We start from the raw sequence: 24,319 nt of genomic DNA on the forward strand, positions 1-24,319 counted from the left end.
TACTTTCTTCAGCAGGGGGACACGTCTGGCAGTGTAGGATTTGAGTCCCTGGCGGCGCATTGTGTTACTGATAGTAGCCTTTGTTACTGTGGTCCAAACTCTCTGTAGGACATTCACTAGGTCCCCCCGTGTGGTTCTGGGATTTTTGCTCCCCGTTCTTGTTATCATTTTGACGCCACGGTGTGAGGAGGGAGTTGAAAGTCCGTGTTGGCCCACAACGGCCCCAAAACATCACTGCTCTAGAAGAGATCTGCATGGAGGAATGGGCCAAAATACCAGCAACAGTGTGTAAAAAGCTTGTGAAGAGTTACAGAAAACGTTTGGCCTCCGTCATTGCCAACAAAGGGTACATAATAAAGTATTGAAATGAACTTTTGGTATTGACCAAATACTTATTTTCTACCATGATTTGCAAATAAATTATTTTTAAAAATCAAACACGGTGATTCTGTTTTTTTTTCCACCTTCTGTCTCTCACGGTGGAGGTTTAACCATGTTGACAATTACAGGCCTCTCTAATATTTTCAAGTGGGAGAACTTGCACAATTAGTGGTTGACTAAATACTTATTTGCCCCTGTTTACATATATCCTTGATTTTTGCCCCCCCCCCCCCCCTCAAATAAAACAAATTTCCTTGTTATATTACAATACTTTAGTTTGGGTGTAGGGGTCCCACAGAAGTGGACCCATTCTTGGATGGCTCTCGGTTTTTTTTTCATTGCGACTCAAAACATCTCTTTAGTAGTTTTACTCGTGAAAGTTACTAAATATAGATTTGTTTTGCATTGATCATTCAACCTATCAATTCATTAGGTTTATATGTGAGAAATGTGGCACACGGTCACCCAACCTGTTTGGTCTTATTAATGTCCTTATCTGTTATATCGTTTCTACCAATGTTGACACCAAACCTACGCCCTTGCTTCATCCTATGATATTTTCCTCCAATATTCTACATTATTCATATTTTTCATTCATTTTGATATTTTATTTTTCCATTTTCTAAAGATTTTCCAACTCTGAGCTGAATATATATTTGTATTCATTCCATATTCTATATTAGCATCTTAAAAATAAAAATACAGGTATTACTAGGTTAATGTACTCGTGTTCCTCCGATGCTTTATGTATCATTGTTCATTGTCAATTTGGCAGGCACGTAGGGGTTAAACTGCACAGACATGGAATTTGTTCTTACCTCAGCGGCGCTTGTGCTCTTGCGCCGTCATTTGCAGACGTCAAAATTGGCCTTCCGACACAGAGAGAGAGAAAAAAAATAGCAAATAAGTTTGTTTTTTTGCCTCCTCGCTCACGCTGGCTCCACACGCCCGTTGTTTTGAGCGCGTCCAATCAATTCCAGACAACTTTAAGCCCCCAAAAAGTCCAAATAAGCAAAAGGACCAATGAGTGACGGAAGGCAATTTGTCTTGCCGCTGCCACTGACGCCGCCTGCGCTCTCTTGCCACGGACAAGCAGAACAATCTGATCAGCCTGGAAAGGGAGGGAGGGAAGGAAGGGGGAGGGTCCGGTCGGTCCAGGTCCAGGGGGGAGGAAAGGAAAGGAAAGAAATTACAAATGACAGGAAATGAGATGAAGGCAAAAGATACATTTGTTGCTCACCACTGAAAAGGCTTAGTAGCACTAATGAGCAGTCTTGCACCGCACGATACCGATACGTATACGGCACCAAGGAGAGAGGGAATCAGTCATCGGTGTCGGTCAGTAGCCGACTAAGAATAACCTGCGCAATATTTCTAAAATCGACCTATAGCCAAGATTCAAAACAGGAGCTCATCCTTCCAGTGGCGCCTCCAGAAATTTTTCATAGGGGTGGCCAGATGGGGCCACTCAAAATCTTGGGGTGGCCAAAACTAAAAGCCATAATTTCAGGTTTTCATTATATTATTGCAGTAAAAAGTTCAGGGGGAAAACTATAAGAAAGACTTAAGGACACGGCTACTGATATACTTTGGTGAATGATGTAATATTTGATGTTACTAATAGGGCTGTCAAAATTATCGCGTTAACGGGCGGTAATTATTTTTAAAAATTAATCACGTTAAAATATTTGACGCAATTAACGCACATGCCCCGCTCAAACATTAAAATGACAGCACAGTGAAATGTGTACTTGTTGTGTTTTTCGGAGTTTTGTCGCCCTCTGCTGGCGCTTGGGTGCGACTGATTTTATAGGCTTCAGCACCCATGAGCATTGTGTAAGTAATTATTAGCATTAACAATGGCGGGCTACCAGTTCATTTTTTGATTGAAAATTTTACAAATTTTATTATCTTTTAAGGATTACAAGTCTTTCTATCCATGGATCGCTTTAACAGAATGTTAACAATGGTAATGCCATCTTGTTGATTTATTGTTATAACAAACAAATACAGTACTTATGTACCATATGTTGAATGTGTATATCCATCTTGTGTCTCATCTTTCCATTCCAACAATAATTTACAGAAAAATATGGCATATTTTATAGATGGTGTGAATTGCGATTAATTACGATTAATTATTTTTTATGCTGTAATTAACTTGATTAAAAATTTTAATTGTTTGACACTCCTAGTTACTAATGATTTCATGTGCATAGTCCATAACTGTCCAGTCAACATTTTGAGTTCCACAACAATTTTGTTTTATTGGGTTATGTATATATTAGGCAGAAGGTGTACATTTAACAAAACAAAATAATTACTGGGGAAAAACAGGTGCTAGCAGATTTGAATTTGGGATGAAATGCATAATTGATGCTACAACAATCTACTATTTAGTGGCAAGCGGGGTGGCCAACAAATTTATAGGGGTGGCCGTGGCCACCCCTGGCCACCCCCTGGGGGCGCCACTGCATCCATCCTCTGTGAACTGACGTCCAATTGATTTGAAACAGGAGGATGGCAGCGAATGAACGAACCCACCCTCCCGCTTCAAATGGATTGGACGTCCGTTGACCTTGGGCCATTCCTGTTCATTTTGGAGTTTTCCCAGGTTGCTTTTTCCATTATATAGACAATGAATGTTTGTCAATTCGCTGCCAACCCTCCCACTTGAAATGGATTAGACATCCAGCGCCGTCCGTGGCGGATTAGTTCAAACTTTGGGGCGTTCGGGTCACTTCCTGTTCATTTTGGTGCTTTCCCAAATCACTTCCTGCTGATTTATAGGGAATGAATGTTTGATCATTCCCTGCCAAACCTCCCACTTCAAATCGATTAGACGTCTAGCACAGTCAATGAGTATTTAGTAGCAATAACTTGACTTTCAATGAGTATGGAGTCATTCAGTATTATTTGAAACTTAAAAAAAAAAACACGTCTCAGTATTGCGAGCGCCAGGGGCATCACTAGGTTTTAAGAACAGGGGGGGCTTAGCCCCCAGGAGTTACACAGGATATATACACTCACCGGCCACTTTATTAGGTACACCATGCTAGTAACGGGTTGGACCCCCTTTTGCCTTCAGAACTGCCTCAATTCTTCGTGGCATAGATTCAACAAGTTGCTGGAAGCAATCCCCAGAGAGTTTAGTCCATGTTGACACGATGGCATCACACAGTTGGTGCAGATTTGTCGGCTGCACATCTATGATGCGAATCTCCCGTTCCACCACATCCCAAAGATGCTCTATTGGATTGAGATCTGGTGACTGTGGAGGCCATTTCAGTACAGTGAACTCATTGTCATGTTCAAGAAACCAGTCTGAAATCATTCCAGCTTTATGACATGGCGCATTACCCTGCTGAAAGTAGCCATCAGAAGTTGGGTACATTGTGGCCATGAAGGGATGGACATGGTCAGCAACAATACTCAGGTAGGCTGTGGCGTTCCGACGATGCTCAATTGGTACCAATAGTGCCAAGAAAATATTCCCCACACCATTACACCACCACCAGCCTGAACCGTTGATATAAGGCAGGATGGATCCATGGTTTCATGTTGTTGACGCCAAATTCGGACCCTACCATCCGAATGTCGCAGCAGAAATCCAGACTCATCAGACCAGGCAACGTTTTTCCAATCTTCTATTGTCCAATTTCGATGAGCTTGCGCAAACTGTAGCCTCAGTTTCCTGTTCTTAGCTGAAAGGAGTGGCACCCGGCGTGGTCTTCTGCCGCTGTAGCCCATCTGCCTCAAAGTTCGACGTACTCTGCGTTCAGAGATGCTCTTCTGCCTACCTTGGTTGTAACGGGTGGTTATTTGAGTCACTGTTGCCTTTCCACCAGCTCCAACCAGTCTGGCTATTCTCTTCTGACCTATGGCATCAACAAGGCATTTCCGCCCACAGAACTGCCGCTCACTGGATATTTTTTCTTTTTTGGACCATTCTCTGTAAACCCTAGAGATGGTTGTGCGTGAAAATCCCAGTAGATCAGCAGTTTCTGAAATACTCAGACCAGCCCTTCTGGCACCAACAACCACGCCACATTCAAAGTCACTCAAATTACCTTTCTTCCCCATACTAATGCTCGGTTTGAACTGCAGCACATTGTCTTAAACCGTGTCTACATGCCTAAATGCACGGAGTTGCCACCATGTGATTGGCTGATTAGAAATTAAGTGTGAACGAGCAGTTGGACAGGTGTACCTAATAAAGTGGCCGGTGAGTGTATATATGGTGGAAAACAGACTGAAAAAGCAGTTTCTGCTCTTGCACTCCTCTTCAAAAGAAACTGCTGTATTTTAAGCCAAAACAACTGTTGTGTTTGATAGAACAATATGTCTATGTGCTGCCATAGCAGATTCATGGCGAACTATTTTTAATTTGTCCATTTTACCCTGGGAACCCCCGTTTACAGACGTCGTGCAACCGCGTTCGTTTCAACCTGGCCATAAAACGAAGGTAATTAATTATATTCATTATTCAAAATGGCAATCATTTTTAGCTCAGAATCATTAATTGATGTCTAATATTTTGTTTGAGAAACAAAAAACTTTAAAAACTTATTCACTCGCATATTTTAAACTTTTAAACAAATGACGTCACAATGAAAAAATTGGCGTCTGTAAAAAAGTCATGGATATATAAACCTCATAACTATCGCTCAATTGTATTTTTTTTTGTTATTGTCGCATTTTCCCCAATATTTTTGATGATAATCGATCAAAACAAAAAAATTGGGAAAAAAAAAAAAGTTTAAAAGGGTAAATATATGAAAATCTCAACCACTCCTTGATGTCTGCGATTTCTGCATCGTGACCCTTGTTATATTACCATGTTTCACCCATAAAATCCCCCCAAAAATCCAGCTGTGGCCAAAAAGAGGTAAGTACGCAATAATATCTCGTTGAAATCATGGTGTCTTTAATTCTGCTCTCGCGTGCTCTCACCTCCAGTTAGGGTTTTGCTGTTTAATTTTTTTTCTTTTAAATGCCCTCCTGCTCAAAAATTTTCTTCCCCCAGAAAATGGAGATTTTAAGCTTTGCAATAATGTATCACACGTGCGTATCGGAAAATTATGAAATTTGGCCAAATTGGGGGTCTCAAAGCGGAACTTTAAGTCACCTGAGTGTTTTCCACCATATATACACAGTATAATCAAAGAGGCTAATGCCATGACTTTCACCCACAACACAGTAATTGTTTATGTCTATGCACTGATGATAATAATACGTGAATGAGCTCAGCTTCTGTACTCATCCATGCGTAAAGTGAGAAACACAGCTGATGCTGCAGAAGGAAGTCAACCCAAAGACAGTTATAAAAAGAGTGCACACTTAACTCTACTAGGACCTAACTACCTAGCAGCAGCTAAGTAGCAGCATTATTTTGGAGCTGGGATGTAACTTTTGACCGCAAAACAACAAATGTAAGACTTGCGCAGAGATTGCAGTGTGCACTCTGCAAGCCAGATTTTTACTTGTCAAACACAGAACATTTGGTTTATTAATAACATGGGACTTTTTGCTGTTAGCTGGAGCTAACTAACTGTTACTATCAGCAGTGATAAATACTCACTTTCTTGAAAAAACCTATGTCCATCCTTCATCCATCTATTCACGCTCTGCTCTGCGGGTCAGACGTACAAACACACACACACACACATGCTGGTGGTGGTACTGACTGCAAGAGAAAAAGAAAAAAAAACTAGACTACTACAGACTCCGAGCAAGGTCACAGGAAAACACGTACAGGATTTTCAGATGTGGGAGTTCTCTATTAGTCCTTCTCAAATAATTAGCATATTGTGATAAAGTTCATTACGTTCTGCAATGTACTGATCAACATTAGACTTTCATATATTTTAGATTCATTACACCCAACTGAAATAGTTCAAGCCTTTTATTGTTTTAATATTGAGGATTTTGGCAAATAAAGAAAAAACAAAAACCCCCATCTCAAAAAATGAGCATATTTCACCCGACCAATACAAAAAAGTGTTTTTTAATACACAAAAAGTCAGCCTTCAATTAATTATATCAGCTATGCACGCAATACTTGGTCGGGAATCCTTTTGCAGAAATGACTGCTTCAATGCGGCGTGGCATGGAGGCAATCAGCCTGTGGCACTGCTGAGGTATTATGGATGCTTCGATTGTGCCCTCAAGCTCATCCACAGTGTTGGGTATGGTGTCTCTCAACTTCCTCTTCACAATATCCCACAGATTCTCTATGGGGTTCAGGTCAGGAGAGTTGGCAAGCCAATTGAGCACAGTAATGCCATGGTTACCAGTGGTTTTGGCACTGTGAGCAGGTGCCACGTCATGTTGAAAAATGAAATCTTCATCTCCATAAAGCTTTTCAGCAGATGGAAGCATGAAGTGATCTGAAATCTCCTGATAGCTAGCTGCATTGACCCTGCCCTTGATAAAACACAGTAGACCAACACCAGCAGCTGACATGGCACCCAGCATTGACTGTGGGTACTTGACACTGGACATCTCCTTCTCCCCAGTCTTCCTCCAAACTCCGGCACCTTGATTTCCGAATGACAAGCAAAATTTGCTTTCGACTGGAAAAAAGTGCTTTGGACCACTGAACAACAGTCCCGTCCTGCTTCTCTGTAGCCCAGGTCAGATGCTTCTGCCGCTGTTTCAGGTTCAAAAGTGGCTCCAGCACACGCCTGTGCACGGTGGCTTTGGATGTTTCTACTCCAGACTCGGTCCACCGTTTCTGCAGGTCCCCCAAGGTCTGGAATCAGCCCTTCTCCACAATCTTTGTCAGGGTGCGGTCACCTCCTCTGGTTGTGCGGGGTTTCCTGCCACACTTTTTCCTTCCCGCTGAGGTGCCTTGATACAGCACTCTGGGAACAGCCTATTCGCTCAGAAATTTCTTTCTGTGTCTTAGCCTCTTGCTCGAGGGTGTCAATGATGGCCTTCTGGACAGCAGTCAGGTCGGCAGTATTACCCATGACTGCGGTTTTGAGTCACGAACCAGGCTGGGGGTATTTAAAAGCCTCAGGAATCTGGCAGGGGTTTTGAGTTAATTCATTGAGTCAGATGATTAGTTTAGTAGCTTCTTTAGAGAACCTTTTCATTACATGCTAATTGTTTGAGATTGGGATTTTTGTTTTTTCTTGACTTTTTTGCCAAAATGATCATTATTAAATCAATAAAAGGTTAGAACTACTTCAGTTGTGTGTAATGAATCTAAAATATATCAACGTCTAATGTGTATCCGTACATTACAGAAAATAATGAACTTTATCACAATATGCAAATTTTTTTAGAAGGACTAGTATATGGTAAATGGTTTTACACTTGTATAGCGCCTTTCCACCTTTTTAAGGCCCTCAAAGCGCTTAACAAGTGGAATGGATTGAACAGATCAGATTAGCGACAGACTGAAGGGGCTCGCTACCTTAGTCTATGAAGTGAAGGCAAACTGACAGATTTATGATCATATTTAAGCCAATAATGACAGGTTATATGATTACTGACAAACTAATATTCTGGCAACTTCATAGTGAACATGTCACCGTTTTTTGTATTTTTTTTTTTAAACAACACCGAACACCAACTTATTTTAGGGGGGCCAGGCCCCCTAAAAAAGGGCAAACGACGCCACTGGCGAGCGAACGTCCATGTTATCTTTTCATATGGCAATCTATCCCTTCATCGCATCTTTTATTTGCTGCCTTGTTGTTCTCTTGAATGATTGATGAAGCACTTTGCTCGACAAAGTCCCACGCGTCACGTGACACTTCCTGTGACGCCTCGCCCGTCTTTCTGTCCGTCGGCCATAAAATGTTACTTTTTGAACTCATTGAACCGTGACCACTCCGACATATTCAAACAAAGGCTGCCACTTTAGCCAAAATGAAACTCCTCAACTCACATCATAAGAATTGAAAATTGATGCCAAAGCACAACTTTGAAACCCCTGAAATCACTCCGACATTGTTCTTTGGTGCCAAAAAGTGCAATTTTGTGCTATGAATGAAACTCCTCAGCTCACTTCAGCAGTTTCTCGGTGTCAGAGTGGCATCAAAGTACCGCTTCGGACAAAATGAAACTCTTCAAATCACATCGTTCTAGATTATCAAGACTGCGCCGAAGAATACCTTTCTCCCCAATGAAATCCCTCCAATCACACCGGCCTACTTGTGAGGTGAAAAGACTGCCACTTTGGCTAAAGTGAAATTCCTCAACTCACATCAGAACAACTCAAAATTGGTGCCAATGCGCAAATTTGAAACCCCTAAAATCACTCTGACGTTGTTCTTTGGTGCCAAGATGGCACCAAAGTGCGATTTTGTGCTATGAATGAAACTCCTCAGCTCACTTCATCAGTCTCTCGGCGTCAGGGTAGCACCAAAGCACTGCTTTGGACAAAATTAAACTTACAATCACATCGACATTGTTCTATAGCAGTGGTTCCTAACCTTACAAAAGGTACCGAAGCCCACAAGTTTCACATGTGGATTCACCTAACCCTTCGGAATTTCGAATTCGAAACCGATATAGCTAAGATAGCAAACTAATAATCTAGCAAATTCCCATTCAAAATTCTTATTTTGACAGCATGTTTTATAAACCGGTCAAAATTTGAGACCACACTGCTTACTGGTCTGTTGTATTCCCTCATACCAAGTGCGAGTCAACCTTCCACTGAACAAAAACCAGTTCCTCCTCCCATCTGATCGAGGACTAGCAGTTCAAAAAAATGGATTAAGCCTGTAAATTGGGAGCAAACCAGTCCAAAATCTGGTCTAAAAATCCACTTTGCCTAGACTTAATCAGCGTACGAAATTAGGGCTCTGCGTTCCTTTACCTTCGCCGAACCCAGGTTAAGAACCACTGTTCTATACCATCAAGATGGGGCCGAAGCACAAGGTTTTCCTATAAGTGAAAATCCTCAGCTCGCTTCGGCAGTGTTCCTTGTTGCCAAGATGGCGCCAAAGCATTCAGTACCTATGTCCAAAATGAAACCCCTCAAATCACACAGACAAAGTTGTACAGTACAAAGCACGACTTTGGCCAAAATGAAACTCCTCAATGCACTTCGGCAGTTTGTCGCGGCCAAGATTTTTTGCCGACGAAACGAGGGCAAAGCGCAACTTTACCCTTCTGGCGGCCGCGCAACACCTCCCTCATGGCACCTCGGTCGCTATAGTGACTAAACTTCTTCTCGTTAGCCTAGCTTAGCGTCATGGGCTAAATGTCATCTCAGCAGGAAGCGCAGGCGCTCCCCGCTGCCCGCCTGGTCAATTATTTAACGTATTTTGTCTAATTATTCTGCTCTCAAATGATACATGGGCTACATTTTTTCAACGTTAGCCAGTCATAACTGACGTCCCATGTATTTGGAATGGGAGGGGATTGGACGTCCATGGCAGTGGCCGTTTTTGGCGTTAACGCGCCTTTGTACTCCGTTCTTCCTAGCAACGAGACAGTGAGGAAGTGGCGCCATCTTGTGGCTGTCTAAAACTTCTCAATCCATTCTTTTTTTCCACACACACGCGTATCGTCAAGCGCTAACAAAGTATGTTTAATTCAAATTGTAAAGAAGAAAAATAATACATTGAGATAAAAATAAAATAACAGAAAGAAATGGAAAAAAAAAAGTTTAAAAAAATAAAATAAAATAAAATGACATTTTTTTGCTCATTTGTATTCACCCACTTTTCGGGGTGTTTGCAGTTTTTACAAAAAATGAGGGAATAGAGCAAAATAAAAATTTCACTCAATTCCCCCGCAATTATGCGAAAAACAAGGGAATACAGCTAAATTTCCCCCCCACTGTATTACCCTGCTTTTTCGCCAAAAACGAGGAATACAGCAGGGGGAAAAAATCACTATATTCCCTCGCTTTTCCGCAAAAAACTATACCCTCGAAGCAAAGAAAAATACCCTGTATTCCCTCGTTTTTCACGGGAAAGCGGGGGAGTACAGTGAAATTTTTTCGCTGTATTCCCTCGTTTTCGTGGAAAGGCAGTTTTTTTGTAAAAACCACGAACACCGCGAAAAGAGGGTGAATGCAGTGAAAAAAAATGTCTGTATTCCCTTGTTTTTCACGTTTTTGGGCCAATTCGACCAAGTGTGCCAAATTTCATGGCTCTAGTCTATAAGCTGCCCAACTCCATGAAAAAAAATCTGCTTTCTTTTGATGGCAAACAGAGAGTCGTTATGGCAACAGATAGAGACAGGCAGACACGGGTCCACAGACTTCATAATGATATTGACAGGTCAGATTCGACCTTCAGTGCGCCACGCCTTCAAGTAGGCGGTCATCCCACAATCCGCTTCAGTTATTCGCAGTCGCTCACATGCAGCGATCCAACGCCAGATTTAGGCTGAAAAAGTACGAAAGCTGTACTGCATACAAACAGGAAGGATGGTCTCCGGAGTGATTTGTCCGAGGATTCAAGGTAATTATCATACCATGCATGCATTTGAAACGTGAAAAAAATCTATGGGAGAAATTAGCTGCTATGGCATTGGCATTATTCTTCACAATATTTGAATCGAGACAGTTTTATGTCTATCTATAAAGAATTCAGGGATTTAAGCATTTATTTACAAGAATTTTCAATGTTTGTCAGTGATTCCACTCGGTCAGCTTTGACAGCCACGCTAACAATGCATGCCCCCTATTCATCAGCCCCGCGCCCTGTCAATATCATTATGAAGTCTATGATGGGTCCTAGAATGTCACCTTACAAAAGATCTTGTAAGTACAATGACCAAACCGAAAAGAACTAGACATGTATAAGTAAAAGAGTGACTTTCCGTTGCCATTAGTTGGCGCTGCAGAGTTGATGCAAATGACCCTTCAGGGTACGACTCTCACCAAGCACGGGAAGTTTGGCGCAGATATGTTGTATATCTGCCAAAATTTGTGGCGAGACAAAATGGTGACTGTCATTTTAACTTCCCTGTTTGGACCCCTCAGCTTCAACAAAACTTCAATTAATTTTTCATCAGGCAGCTGAACACATGTCTTCGGGCTTCTCTGATGCAAATTTGAGGTCAATTGATTTCTTTCCTTTGGAGGAGGAGCCTGTCTTGTAAAAAAAAAAAAAAAAGAAGGTAGTTTCCTGTTACCACTAGGGGGCGCCAAGCCTAATGAGTAATATTTCAATGAAGTCATGTTCAGGCTGGGATTCCTTTCATCCACAGCAGATATTAAAAAGACTGCACCTTGTACATCAGGGAGTCATTAGTCATTTACTGAATATGGCATGTTGCCATAAAAATGACCGACTTTGGCACCCCACCCAGGTCAGGCCTGTGAATGAAAGCACCATTTTAATCATTTAAGATCACATATGTCTCATGAACAGTCTCACCAATTTTGAGAAGGATCCAACTAACTCCCTCGGCGCCAAAGTATCAAATGTATGTCGATAAAAGTTTCACATTCAATCCAAAATACCCGATTTCCTGTTGAGTTTGGAATATGTGTGTGCAAGAAACTTTTTGGAGTATCCACTCCCCAAATTTCATTGCTCTACGTTGAATAAAACCTACAAGGAGAGGCCTTTCTGAAAAATTCAAGGGGGTGCCACCGAGCCATTTTGTTGCATTTCTTTGTAACATTGCAAAAATATCCAATTTTATGCAAAGCCGCATGAATTTGCAAATTTAGGTGAGTTTCCGTGCATATCAAGGCCTCCAAACTGGCTTTTTTCATTTGCCATGAAAAACAAATGAATGCATTCCAATAGGGGTCTCACGCCAGTTGGTTCTCAGGCCCTAATAATAAAACGAGAATAAAGAAATGGGGAAAAAAAGAAAAAAATCTTTAAAAAAAGAAACACCAATTCGTAGGAAAAAATGAAATAACAAGACTAAAGAAATTGAAAAAAGGCCAATTAATAAAGAGGCGGAGGCTGCCTACCGAAAAAAATCATAGCAGCTGGTTGGTGGTCAGCTGACACCAAACTACAGCCAATCAGATTCTCCTGCTTTTGGTCTTCGGTTGACGAAATTGAAATCATTCTTGAGAAAAAGTTCCCGTCGTCGAGTAGACCAAACCGACAAGTTCCCGCCGCCTACATCTCGTCGGCGTGCGGCAACTCGGCGGCAATTCCGGCGGACGCCTCGGAGGAAGCGTTCCCCGCCGCGGCGTTAGACGGGAAAGCCTCTGGCTTAAGTTGGATTTCTTCCACGTGGGTTCCCGTCTGGTCTGCCTCCTTCGCCGGCAGGGGCGGATCTGAGGGGAGCGTCTCCCCAGACGCCCGGTCCCTCAAGATGTTTCGGGAAAGGACTGGAAGGTCAAAGAGTAGAAACGGCGGATTTTTCCTTTCCTTTCATTGATGAATAACCAATAAATACCTTCCCCCCCACCTTCAAAAAGTGGATTTTTTTTTTATTTAAAAACAAATAAAACAACAATAGTATTATTTTAATTGGGTTTTTATCTAATTCAAAAAAAATAAAACTGAAATTAAAAATAAAATTGATAAAGAAATATTTTTTTATATACTAAATACTGCAATTTCTGGAGAAATTACTAAGGGGCTTTGCTGTGGGGAGATGCAGATCCTAGGTGGCAATATTTGGGGACACAGGTTTTGTTACCATTAGAAATGAATGGAAAATTTGGACATCCATGGACGTCAATGGGATTGACTTACATATTCGTCAAAGGAATCCATGTACGTTGGCATTAATAGAATCGACATACATGGCCGTCAATGGCATCAATGGAATATAAAAGCCATTGGAAATGAATGGGAAATTTGGACGTCCATGGCCGTCAATGCCATCGACTTCCATATGCGTCAATGGAATCCAAGTACACTGGCATCAGTAGAATTGACATACATGGCTGTCAATAGCATCTGTGTACTTGGGCATCAATGCAAAGTAAATGTGATTGGAAATCCTATGTCCTATTGATATCTGGTCATTTCCTGTTGACTTGGGGACACTGTTTTTTTTTGCCATGAGAAATATGGACATCCATGGCCGTCAATGGCATCGACTTACATATGCATCAACGAAATCCGAGTACACTGGCATCAATACAATTGACAATGGCATGAACCAAAGTAAATGCCATTGGATATGAATGGAAAATTTCGATGTCCAAGGCCGTCAATGGCATCGACTCACATATGCGTCAATGGGAGTTCAAATACATTGGCATCAATAGAATCGACACACATGGCCGTCAATAGCATCTGTGTACATGGGTATCAATGCAAAGTAAATGTGATTGGAAATTTGGACTTAAATGAGTTGTTATTGGCATCCGATTAGAAATGAATGGGACAGTTTTGGGCAAATTTCCAGGGAGCCGTAAATTTATGCCCCTCACCATCCCGGCATTTTTGATGTCCAAATTAAGTGATTTGGTCAAAAACTGTAGGACAAGTAGCGTTTAAAAATTTTTTTTTGAAATCTGAAAATCGGCGCTAACATGCGAACGAAAAAAATTTCGGGGTCGTTTGAAAAAGTCCCTGTGTTGCGCGAAAATTCTGGTCGTTTCAATGTGAACGGTGCCATTCGGTCAAACGGTTCGGGCTGTGCAGAGCACCAAAGAAACGCCATTTAAAACATTTTTTTTTTTTTTAATTCTACTATCTGGGCCTTTGCTATAGCAAAGCCCCATACAATACTACAGACTGCCATTTCTGGACAAATTACTCTAGGGCAGGGGTGTCCAAACTTTTTGCAAAGGGGGCCAGATTTGGTGTGGTAAAAATTTGGGGGGCCGACCTTGGCTGACGTCCTTTACGCAGAAAAATATATTTAAGCAAATTTTAGCAAGCCATTCTGTGTGTCACATTTGCTTTATTATTTATTTTTAATTAATAATTTCAACAATCTCGCAACTGGCGTTTTCTTTCGACTCTTGGACTCTTGCGAAATACTGCTGCTGTGAAATTAAACTAGCTTCAAAAATTGCTTTAATTTCTCGCTGCTTATCTTCCCCGTAATCTTGTCGTACATGTCAGCGTGTCTTGTTTGGTAATATCGCCTCACACTGAATTCTTTAAAAACAGCGACTGTCTCTTTGCAAATGAGGCGGACACAGTTGTTGTGTATTTTATTGAAGAAATAGTCCAATTTCCACCTATCCTTGAAGCGTCAGCCATCGCAGTCAACTTTTTTTGTTGTTGATTGTCGCCATTTTAGAAAATTGGAAGTCAAGGCTCACACGGGGTAATGTTGCTTAGAGTGCTGCTGCCTTTTAGTGGGTAAATGAGGGGCAGCATTTAGTGTGTAAGCTACTTCATATGCTGGTAGCAGTACTGCTGACCAATTTATTAAGTCTGTGTGCGGGCCAGACGTTATTGATCTTATGACAGAGACTGGGGGCCGGATGAAATTTGACCACGGGCCGCATTCGGCCCCCGGGCCGCACTTTGGACATGTTTGCTCTAGGGCTTTGCTGTGCGGAGTTACAGATCTTAGCCCCGCCCAGGTTGGTTTGGGGACAATATCAGGTCACTTCCTGTTGATTTTGGGACATTTGGGGAGGCGTGTTCTGGTCATATCGGGTCTTTTGGGGACATTTGGAGGGCGTCCTAGTCATATCAGGTCATTAGGGAACATTTGGGGGGCGTGTCCTGGTCATATTAGGTCATTTGGGGGGCGTGTCCTAATCATATCAAGTCATTTGGAAACATTTGGGGGGCGTGTCCTGGTCATATTAGGTCATTTGGGGACATTTGGGGGGGCATGTCCTGGTCATATCAGGTCATTTGGGGGGCGTGTCCTGGTCATATCAAGTCATGTGGGGACATTTGGGGGGGCGTGTCCTAGTCATATCTGGTCATTTGCTGTTGATTTGGGGACATTTGTTTTTTGCCATTGAAAATTAATGGGTAATTTGGACATCTGTGGCCATCAATTGCGTCGACTTACAATTACGTCAATGGAATCCAAGTACATTGGCATCAATAGAATTGACTCACATGGCTGTCTGTCAATGGCATCTGTCCAAACTGGCCCAATGCAGTGTTTTAAAAAAAAAAAAAAAAATTTAAAAGGCTAAAAATCGACGTTAATGTGTGAACGACAAAAATTTTCAGGGTCGTTCAAACAAGTCCCTGCGTCGCGCAAAAATTCCGGTCGTTGTCTGGGCTGTGCGTTGCGCCAAATAAACGCCATTCAAATAAAAATAATTGAAAACAAATTTTAGTATCCATCCATCCATCCATTATCTTCCGCTTGTTCCGGGGTCGGGTCGCGGTGGCAGCAGCTTTAACAGGGAAGCCCAGACTTCCCTCTCCCCAGCCACTTCAACCAGCTCCTCCGGCGGGATCCCAAGGCGTTCCCAGGCCAGCCGAGAGACATAGTCTCTCCAGCGTGTCCTGGGTCGTCCCCGGGGCCTCCCGCCGGTGGGACATGCCCGGAACACCTCTCCAGGGAGGCGTCCGGGAGGCATCCGAACCAGATGCCCGAGCCACCTCAGCTGGCTCCTCTCTACGCGGAGGAGTAGCGGCTCGACGCCGAGTCCCTCCCGGATGACCGAGCTTCTCACCCTATCTCTAAGGGAGAGCCCGGACACCCTGCGGAGGAAACTCATTTCGGCCGCTTGTATCCGGGATCTTGTTCTTTCGGTCACGACCCAAAGCTCGTGACCATAGGTGAGGGTAGGAACGTAGATCGACTGGTAAATCGAGAGCTTTGCCTTTCGGCTCAGCTCCTTCTTCACCACTACGGACCGGTGCAGCGTCCGCATTACTGCAGACGCCGCACCGATTCGCCTGTCGATCTCCCGCTCCCTCCTACCGTCACTCGTGAACAAGACCCCAAGATACTTGAACTCCTCCACTTGGGGCAGGATCTCATCCCCGACCCGGAGAGGGCACTCCACCCTTTTCCGACTGAGGACCATGGTCTCGGATTTGGAGGTGCTGATCTTCATCCCAACCGCTTCACACTCAGCTGCGAACCGCTCCAGTGAGAGTTGGAGGTCACGGCTTGATGAAGCCAACAGCACTAAATCATCTGCAAAAAGCAGAGATTCAATGCTGAGGTCACCAAACCGGACCCCCTCAACGCTTCGGCTGCGCCTAGAAATTCTGTCCATAAAAGTTATGAACAAAATCGGTGACAAAGGGCAGCCTTGGCGGAGTCCAACCCTCACTGGGAACGAATTCGACTTACTGCCGGCAATGCGGACCAGACTCTGACACCGGTCGTACAGGGACCGAACAGCTCTTACCAAGGGGCTCGGTACCCCGTACTCCCGGAGCACCCTCCACAGGATTCCCCTAGGCACACGGTCGAACGCCTTCTCCAAATCCACAAAACACATGTAGACTGGTTGGGCGAACTCCCATGCACCCTCGAGGACCCTGCTGAGGGTGTAGAGCTGGTCCACTGTTCCACGGCCGGGACGAAAACCACACTGCTCCTCCTGAATCCGAGATTCGACTTCCCGACGGACCCTCCTCTCCAGCACCCCTGAATAGACTTTACCGGGGAGGCTGAGGAGTGTGATTCCTCTATAATTGGAACACACCCTCCGGTCCCCCTTTTTAAAAAGGGGGACCACCACCCCGGTCTGCCAATCCAGAGGCACTGTCCCCGATGTCCACGCGATGTTGTAGAGGCGTGTTAGCCATGACAGCCCTACAACATCCAGAGCCTTTAGGAACTCCGGGCGGATCTCATCCACCCCCGGGGCCTTGCCACCGAGGAGCTTACCAACCGCCTCAGTGACTTCAACCCCAGAGATCGAAGAGCCCACCTCAGAGTCCCCAGACTCTGCTTCCTCAAAGGAAGGCGTGTCGGTGGAATTGAGGAGGGCTTCGAAGTATTCTCTCCACCGACTCACGACGTCCCGAGTCGAGGTCAGCAGTACACCATCTTCACTATACACAGTGTTAATAGTGCACTGCTTTCCTCTCCTCAGACGCCGGATGGTGGACCAGAATTTCCTCGAAGCCGTCCGGAAGTCGTTTTCCATGGCCTCACCGAACTCCTCCCATGTCCGAGTTTTTGCCTCGGCCACTGCCGAGGCCGCAGTCCGCTTGGCCAGCCGGTACCTGTCAGCTGCCTCCGGAGTCCCACAGGCCAAAAAGGCCCGATAGGCCTCCTTCTTCAGCTTGACGGCATCCCTTACCGCTGGTGTCCACCAGCGGGTTCGGGGATTGCCGCCACGACAGGCACCAACCACCTTACGGCCACAGCTCTGATCGGCCGCCTCAACAATGGAGGTGCGGAACATGGCCCACTCGGACTCAATGTCCCCCACCTCCCCCGGGACAAGGGAGAAGTTCTGCCGGAGGTGGGTGTTGAAACTCTTTCTGACAGGGGATTCTGCCAGACGTTCCCAGCAGACCCTCACAATACGTTTGGGCCTGCCAGGTCTGGCCAGCATCTTCCCTCGCCATCGGAGCCAACACACCACCAGGTGGTGATCAGTTGACAGCTCCGCCCCTCTCTTCACCCGAGTGTCCAAAACATGCGGCCGCAAGTCCGATGACACGATTACGAAGTCGATCATCGAACTGCGGCCTAGGGTGTCCTGGTGCCAAGTGCACATATGGACACCCCTATGTTTGAACATGGTGTTCGTTATAGACAAACCGTGACGTAGTTTTAGTATCTTATTTTAGTAAAATGTAGTATTGCTGAAGCAAAGGCCCCATATAAAAATATTTTGATGACTGCTACCATGTGTTTAACTCTGTGGCTGCCATAGATGGAGCTAGATTTGAAGTGGGAGGGGGTTGACAGCCAATGGAAATTAGTTTATTCGCTGCCACTTTCCCACTTCTAATGGATTGGGAGCACGGGGGGGGACATTTCTTGCTTGTACATGGCCTCAGGGGCAGCCATGTTGGTAGTGGCCACATTCCATTCAAAGCAATGCATTGGCAAGTCATACTTGGTGTTTTTCTCCACAGGTTATTTGATCAATTCCGTCCGCTATTGCTCATCGAGCGCAATTGAGGGCACTGGACGTCCAATCTATTTGAAGTGAGAGGGGTGGCGGAGAACGAGCGATGGTTCACTCACCGCCATCTTCCTACTCGTGAACGTCTACACGCAATGAACTCATTTCAATTCTGCACTGACCTCCGGTGGGCCGGTAGTCGTCGGCCAAGGCGCGGCGACTGAACGGACTCAAACTGGGCAGCAGGATCAAACTCAGCGAGACGAAGATGATCTGAAGGCGCGAGCGCACGCGTCAGGGGAGCCGACGCGCACGTGTCGGAGGCGCCGGTATGGTACGTACCAGTAGGCAGGTGCCGGTTTGCGCTCCCTTGCTCACAGTGTGTTTGACCAGAGACTGAAGGTGGCGCAACTGAGTCAGCAGAGACCTCCACGTACACAGGCCAACACGTCACCGAAACGTACGTGCAAAATTGAGAAGAACGAGCGTGAGCTTACATGTTGCGTTTCTCCAACTGCTCCACCTTCTTCCGTAGATCTTTGTTCTGCACCGAACACGCCGCCGCCCTGCGTGGACACGCACATAGATGTCATATCTGTGAGGCCGGATGTCGCGCGCCGTGAGCCGGCGGGGACGGACTTCGTCAATGGTCGGCCATTTTGCGACAGGGCCCTTACAGAGCCGCATAATCGTAGCCAACACATAGGGCTAGATGCTAACGAGACGCTAACTAGATGTTGGGTTGCCAACAGTCCCGGATTGCGCGGGAGGTCCTGGAATATAGGAAGTTCCATCTATATTCTGGGATGTCCCGCGCCATCCGGGACTGTTGACAACCCTACCTAGATGTGAATAGTCGAGAATCGGCGACGTTAGTAACCGGCGGCCATCGTAATGCAAATTTTTGTGCGCGCTCAAATGCCATGTTCCATTTTATATTAGCGTTAAGCTAGCAGGGGCGTTTGAAAATCATTTCTATCCTCAGTACTTGTAATATACACTATTTGCCACTATTTGACGTCATCGCCGTCCAACTCTGTGTGGACACCTTGGTAGTATGAACAGGTTGGCCACTGTTGACGGTGGTAGACGACGGTTTAAAAATGGCGGCACTCATTGCTTGATGGGAAAGTTGCCATTTCCGAGATGGCCGCCACAAGGGTGTGCCTTTATAACTTGTTTTTTTGTGTCGTCGTCATTCTGAGACGTCGTGAACGCCACAGGTATGACGATACGATACGCCAGCGAGCTGTAGTTGTGGCCCTTAGACGTGCCTTTGTGGCAGCCATGTTGGTAAGGGCAACTTTTCCCACTAATGGCAGCTAACTATTGTACATTAGCTCTTATCCCTGAAGTCCCCTGTCGCAAGATGGCCTCCTTATGACATAGCCTTTTGACACGCGTGACACGAGCGACGCCACCTGTCCTCCAGCCTGTCGATGTACTCCTTCCTGCGCTGCCGACTGTCTTGCGCCGAGCGCTTGTTGCGGATTTTGCGCCGGACTTTCTTCAGGACTCGTTCCTCAGCCTGTCGACGCTCAGGTCGTCAGCGCCCGTCGAGCCCGACGGAAGGCGACCGCGGCTCACCTTGGTGAGAGGGAGGTGGTCCGACAAGGACACGCCTTCTTGAATCAACAGCTTCTCCTCTTCCTCCGTCAGCTCCAGTGCCTCGCCGCCGCCCTCCTAAAATGCAAACGCACGTTGCTTTTTTATTTCAGCGTCAACAATATTTTTTGTTATCGTTTAAGGTTTTTAACAGTGTCTTACCACATGTTGAGCGAGCGTGTCCCCGCACTCCTGCTCGCCAACGACACGTGTTTCAGACAGGAAGTGATGAGAGCTCCAGGGATCTGCGCGGGAAACACCTTTAGCTTCATCGTAACTAGCGCTGCGATGATTAATTGATTAACTCAAGTAATTCAATTAGAAATCAAATCGAATTTTGATCCCTCGAGTATTCGCTTAATTAGAGTGGCCTTGTCATGGTTTGTTTAGAAAGTCTTTGCATTCAGTTTTGATTTAGGTGGATACACTGTCCTGTAGTGGCAACAGTGAATATGACATGACTGGATCCAACTGCTCCCTGTTAAGACCAACATATGTTTTTGTTTGAGCCAACATAGTTGTTTATGCATTGTAATTTAGTTTAATGGCATATTTAGCCATTTTTAAAGGAATATGTGTTTGAATGGTTTGTTAAGAGCATTGTAAAAAAAAATGTTAGCATTTGATAGTATTTAAGCTAGCCAATTGTTCTTTTGCTGTACTTCGAACCTCCTTATTTAATAGTTTTTAGGGCTGCCAAACGATTAAAATTTTTAATCGAGTTAATCACAGCTTAAAAATTAATTAATCGTAATTAATCGCAATTCAAACCATCTATAAAATATGCCATATTTTTCTGTAAATTATTGTTGGAATGGAAAGATAAGACACAAGATGGATATATACATTCAACATACTGTATTTGTTTATTATAACAATAAATCAACAAGATGGCATTAACATTATTAACATTCTGTTAAAGCGATCCATGGATAGAAAGACTTGTCGTTCTTAAAAGATAAATATTAGTACAAGTTGTAGAAATTTTATATTAAAACCCCTCTTAATGTTTTCGTTTTAATAAAATTTGTAAAATTTTCAATCAAAAAATAAACTAGTAGCCCGCCATTGTTTATGTCAATAATTACACAACGCTCATGGGTGCTGAAGCCCACAAAATCAGTCGCACCCAAGCGCCAGCAGAGGGCTACAAAACTCCAAAAAACACAAGTAACAAGTGGACGTTGCATCGTTTTTCCTCTACTATTTGATCGCTTATGGGAAGGCAGGTTCGCTGGAGGTCAAAATGTCTTTGGATGGCCAAAATAAAAAACACCTCGTCACGATCAGCCATCTTTGTTGTTTACATTTGCTTGGAACGCTTTGAGGTCGGAACTGGTACCATCCGAGTGGGATATAAAGCCGACTTCCCGCTTCTATGGAATGCAGCATTAGTTTATCACGTTATTGTGTATCTCTTGTCTGTGTGTGATTTCTCTGATAGCTTTTGTGATGTAAAGCATTCAGCATAAAGTACAATCTAACAGTGAAAATTATAAAATAACTGTTTAATGGCCCCAGCTATTTTTCTGTATGTGCTTAATTCTGTGTCATTAGATCAATGCAGCTTTAATGTGTGTGTATGTATTAAAACATGCACTGGGGGGAAAAAAAAAAAAAACCCTGAAACCTTGCAGTAAACACTTGTGTTGAGTAATTATGTCACAGCAGCCATTAACAATAAGTTGTCTTTTTGAAGTGTACTGTTCAAGATGTAAGTAAATAAATAAATAAATCAACAAGAAATGGTTAATCTGTATTTCATGCATTGATTCAGATTTTCAAATGATATAACAGTCTGCTTGGGTGAATTTATGGTCATTTATCCTTATTGAGGTAAATCTGCTCAATTTACCGTAATACGAGCTTAAGGCCATATCGCCCAGCCCTAACTGCCAATACATTTGGCCAGCACTGTATAAAGGCATGCCGGTGCGGCGTCTATCTTGGTGGGGGCACCTTTACCGTCAAACACAATGAGCGGACATTGAAATGATCCTGTAACTTGCTCCATATTTAACCAGCGTTGTCAATGAGTTTATAAACTCGAGACGTCCTCACCGAGTTGGACGGCGATGACGTCGGCCCCGGCCAGCTGCGACTCTTCGCCGCCGTCGAGGTCGTACACCACCTGGAAGACCGGTTGGGTGACGTCATCGCAGACCGGGCGGCCGACGCCAAATATATCGTTCGGTTCCACGACGCGGAGGACGTCTTCGGATTCGCCGTCGCTCAGCGTCTGGATGAAAGGGGGCGCAGACAAAAATTTAGGAAGTAAACATCACGTGACCCGGCGGGGGTGGCCCTCACACTCTCCCGCAGGTGTCCATTGGGGAGGGCCGCCGCCACTTCCTGTCGCAGGCCGTGGAAACAGGTGCTTTCGGCATCCATCTCCGTCAATGCTGCGATGGAGTTAAGGAACGGCGGGGGGAAAAATAAGGCTAGAAAGAGAAAGGCGGATGCAAGAGCAAACATCCTGTTTCAAACATGAAACACAAAATGGCGGGACGTCACACCTGTTCTTTATTACGTCATTAACTGTTCTTTATTACTTCCTTTTATTTATTTTTTTGTTTTTGAGGCCACGTCAAATTAGTCGCGTTTTTTTTTAATTCTTGAAACTTATTGACAGTTTCGTGAAACCACAACTAAAAAATGACTCACTGTGAAGACGTCAGAAGCGGTGTTCGCTCATCTCCAAATGTCACTCAACCCCCACTTCAAAACATTTTAAAACAACTTTTGAATAAGTTGGAAAGCGGCGTCCTCGAAGTGAAAAGGTAGTCTTCTTTACTTCCGCCTTATTCTTCTTCGTTCAGTTTTTGGCTTCGCTTTGTTGCAAAACACCCGTTATCCGCATCCGTGCGGTCATTTGAGAAACTGCGAGTGAACGTGCGCAATAAATTTCACGTGGGGGATTTGGACCATCGACGTCCAATTTTATTTGAGGTGGGAGGACACACGACACAGCACGAGCACCGATCATCATCAGTGGCGCTGAAAAAGTTAAAGACTATTTTGAATGAAGAATAATATGTTCAATGAGAGCAGACCAACATAAAATACGTAGTATCCAAAAGGCGTGCACATTTTAAGTAACTATACTTTTTACTCATTGTCGAGGGGAAGAGGAAGACGTTGTTTTTCGAATGCAGTAGCACAAAACAGACAGCAGAGAGCGTGCCACCACTCTGTCCAGACCAATGTCAAGATTGTTTATATATGACAGATGACTCACTCCGACGTCAACTTTCACTATGTCTTTGTTCGAGGGCGGGGGGCGCCCGCTTTGGAGGACGACACGGGTTACCATGGCGACCGAACAACACAAGCTGTCGGAATCACGAATGCCGTCTGAACAGTTCGAGCGCACATTTTGACATGACGAAAAAACTCCCCTAGCATGGCGTACGAGCGAAACAAACCAAGTTAGACTACGAGTGAATGCGTTGCAAGTCATTTGGGTTCAAGCGGTGACGATGCGGCGTTCAAGGTCAATTTTCTGTTCTACGAGGTCATCGGGCCTCATCGGGCGCGAGCAAGCGCGGCCTCCGAAGGGGAAGGCGGAGTGAGCGCTCGCGCGCTTATGCGATCTCGGAGGGCCAGCGCACGTCATCGTGCTGCGGTGGCGGGCGAGCGCAACATGTCTGCGGGCTCAGGCGGCCCAGCGCCGGGACCCGGCGGCGGCCCCGCGGGGGTCGGCCCCGGTGGCTCCAACCCCCGCAAGTTCAGCGAGAAGATCGCCCTGCACACGCAGCGGCAGGCCGAGGAAACGGCCGCCTTCCAGGAGGTCATGATGGACATCACGTCGACGCGGGTGAGCGAGCTAGCGGCGCCAGGCGGAGGCGGCGAGCGACCGCCTGCCCGCCCGCCAAGACGGAGTAGGCCTCGGCCGGGACCCCGGCGCCGTCCGTCCGGTCCGCCCGACGTCTCCGGAGCCCGCTGGCGGGCTGACCGGAGAGCTCGTCTCGTCGCTCTCCGACGGCCGTTTTGGCGTCGGTTCCGTTTCCTAGCGTCGTTAGCCTATTTAGCATGTTAGCTTGTGCGGCTAGTCGGCTTGTTTACTATCCGAGCGAGCTGTCATCGCACGCCGGAACTCCCCTCGACTCAGCGGCGTCTGGCTTCGCATTTCCCGCACGCTAGGACACTCCGGACACCCGGTGCCGGAGAATCCGCCCGGCTCCCTGACGCATTCGGCTGGCCGGCGCGGAAATCTCGCACAAATCCGCTTTTGCGGGTTAAAATCTTCTCCTCGGATGCCGCTCGTTTGACAGGAAATTGACGGAAGCGCTTGAAGGCTCACAACGGCTTGAGGTGCAAATCCATCCTTATTTACAAGGACAGGGCACAATAATATGACAACTCACTGTCAAATTTGCCAGACTTTTCATCTTTAGTCCAAGTCCAGGTGTCCATAGGCATCCTAGAAATAGTCAAACTTTTTCATTAATGATGTTCACGTGA

The 24,319-nt window shown here is 45.1% G+C and overlaps 3 protein-coding genes across 6 annotated transcripts in view; 1 reads left to right on the top strand and 2 right to left on the bottom strand.

Moving 5' to 3' along the window:
• Positions 1–12,425, bottom strand: part of LOC130914266 (atrial natriuretic peptide receptor 1) — a 62,460-nt gene extending 50,035 nt beyond the window's left edge. Inside the window, exons 1-2 of one of the 2 annotated variants that reach the window (XM_057833289.1) lie at positions 12,287–12,425; positions 1,200–1,492 (exon numbers count right to left, since the gene is read on the bottom strand). The gene's annotated coding sequence lies outside the window, so the exon portion shown is untranslated. Of the gene's footprint in view, positions 1–1,199; positions 1,493–1,621; positions 2,716–12,286 lie in introns of those variants that run through there. The other variant, XM_057833288.1, reaches the window with a different exon arrangement.
• Positions 9,914–23,343, bottom strand: creb3l4 (cAMP responsive element binding protein 3-like 4). Of its 2 annotated transcripts, none has more exons than XM_057833294.1 (10): positions 22,520–23,343; positions 22,166–22,257; positions 21,917–22,094; positions 20,018–20,100; positions 19,838–19,933; positions 19,672–19,778; positions 18,748–18,816; positions 18,593–18,677; positions 18,433–18,523; positions 9,914–12,655 (listed from the first exon to the last, which is right to left on the bottom strand). In XM_057833294.1, exons 2-10 carry the CDS (start codon positions 22,244–22,246, stop codon positions 12,441–12,443), a joined length of 1,005 nt encoding a protein of 334 aa, XP_057689277.1. In that variant the 5' UTR covers positions 22,247–22,257; positions 22,520–23,343; the 3' UTR covers positions 9,914–12,440. The 2 variants fall into 2 exon arrangements, with proteins under 2 accessions (XP_057689277.1, XP_057689275.1); XM_057833292.1 differs by having other exon boundaries at positions 22,166–22,296.
• LOC130914267 (CREB-regulated transcription coactivator 2) overlaps positions 23,170–24,319 on the top strand; it is a 31,624-nt gene continuing 30,474 nt past the window's right edge. Inside the window, exon 1 of one of the 2 annotated variants that reach the window (XM_057833290.1) lies at positions 23,170–23,672. In XM_057833290.1, the coding sequence (XP_057689273.1) occupies positions 23,442–23,672 (231 nt within the window). In that variant the 5' untranslated portion in view covers positions 23,170–23,441. The remainder of the gene's footprint in view (positions 23,673–24,319) is intronic. The other variant, XM_057833291.1, reaches the window with a different exon arrangement.

Source organism: Corythoichthys intestinalis, chromosome 4, assembly GCF_030265065.1.
Source record: "Corythoichthys intestinalis isolate RoL2023-P3 chromosome 4, ASM3026506v1, whole genome shotgun sequence".
NCBI lineage: Eukaryota > Metazoa > Chordata > Actinopteri > Syngnathiformes > Syngnathidae > Corythoichthys > Corythoichthys intestinalis.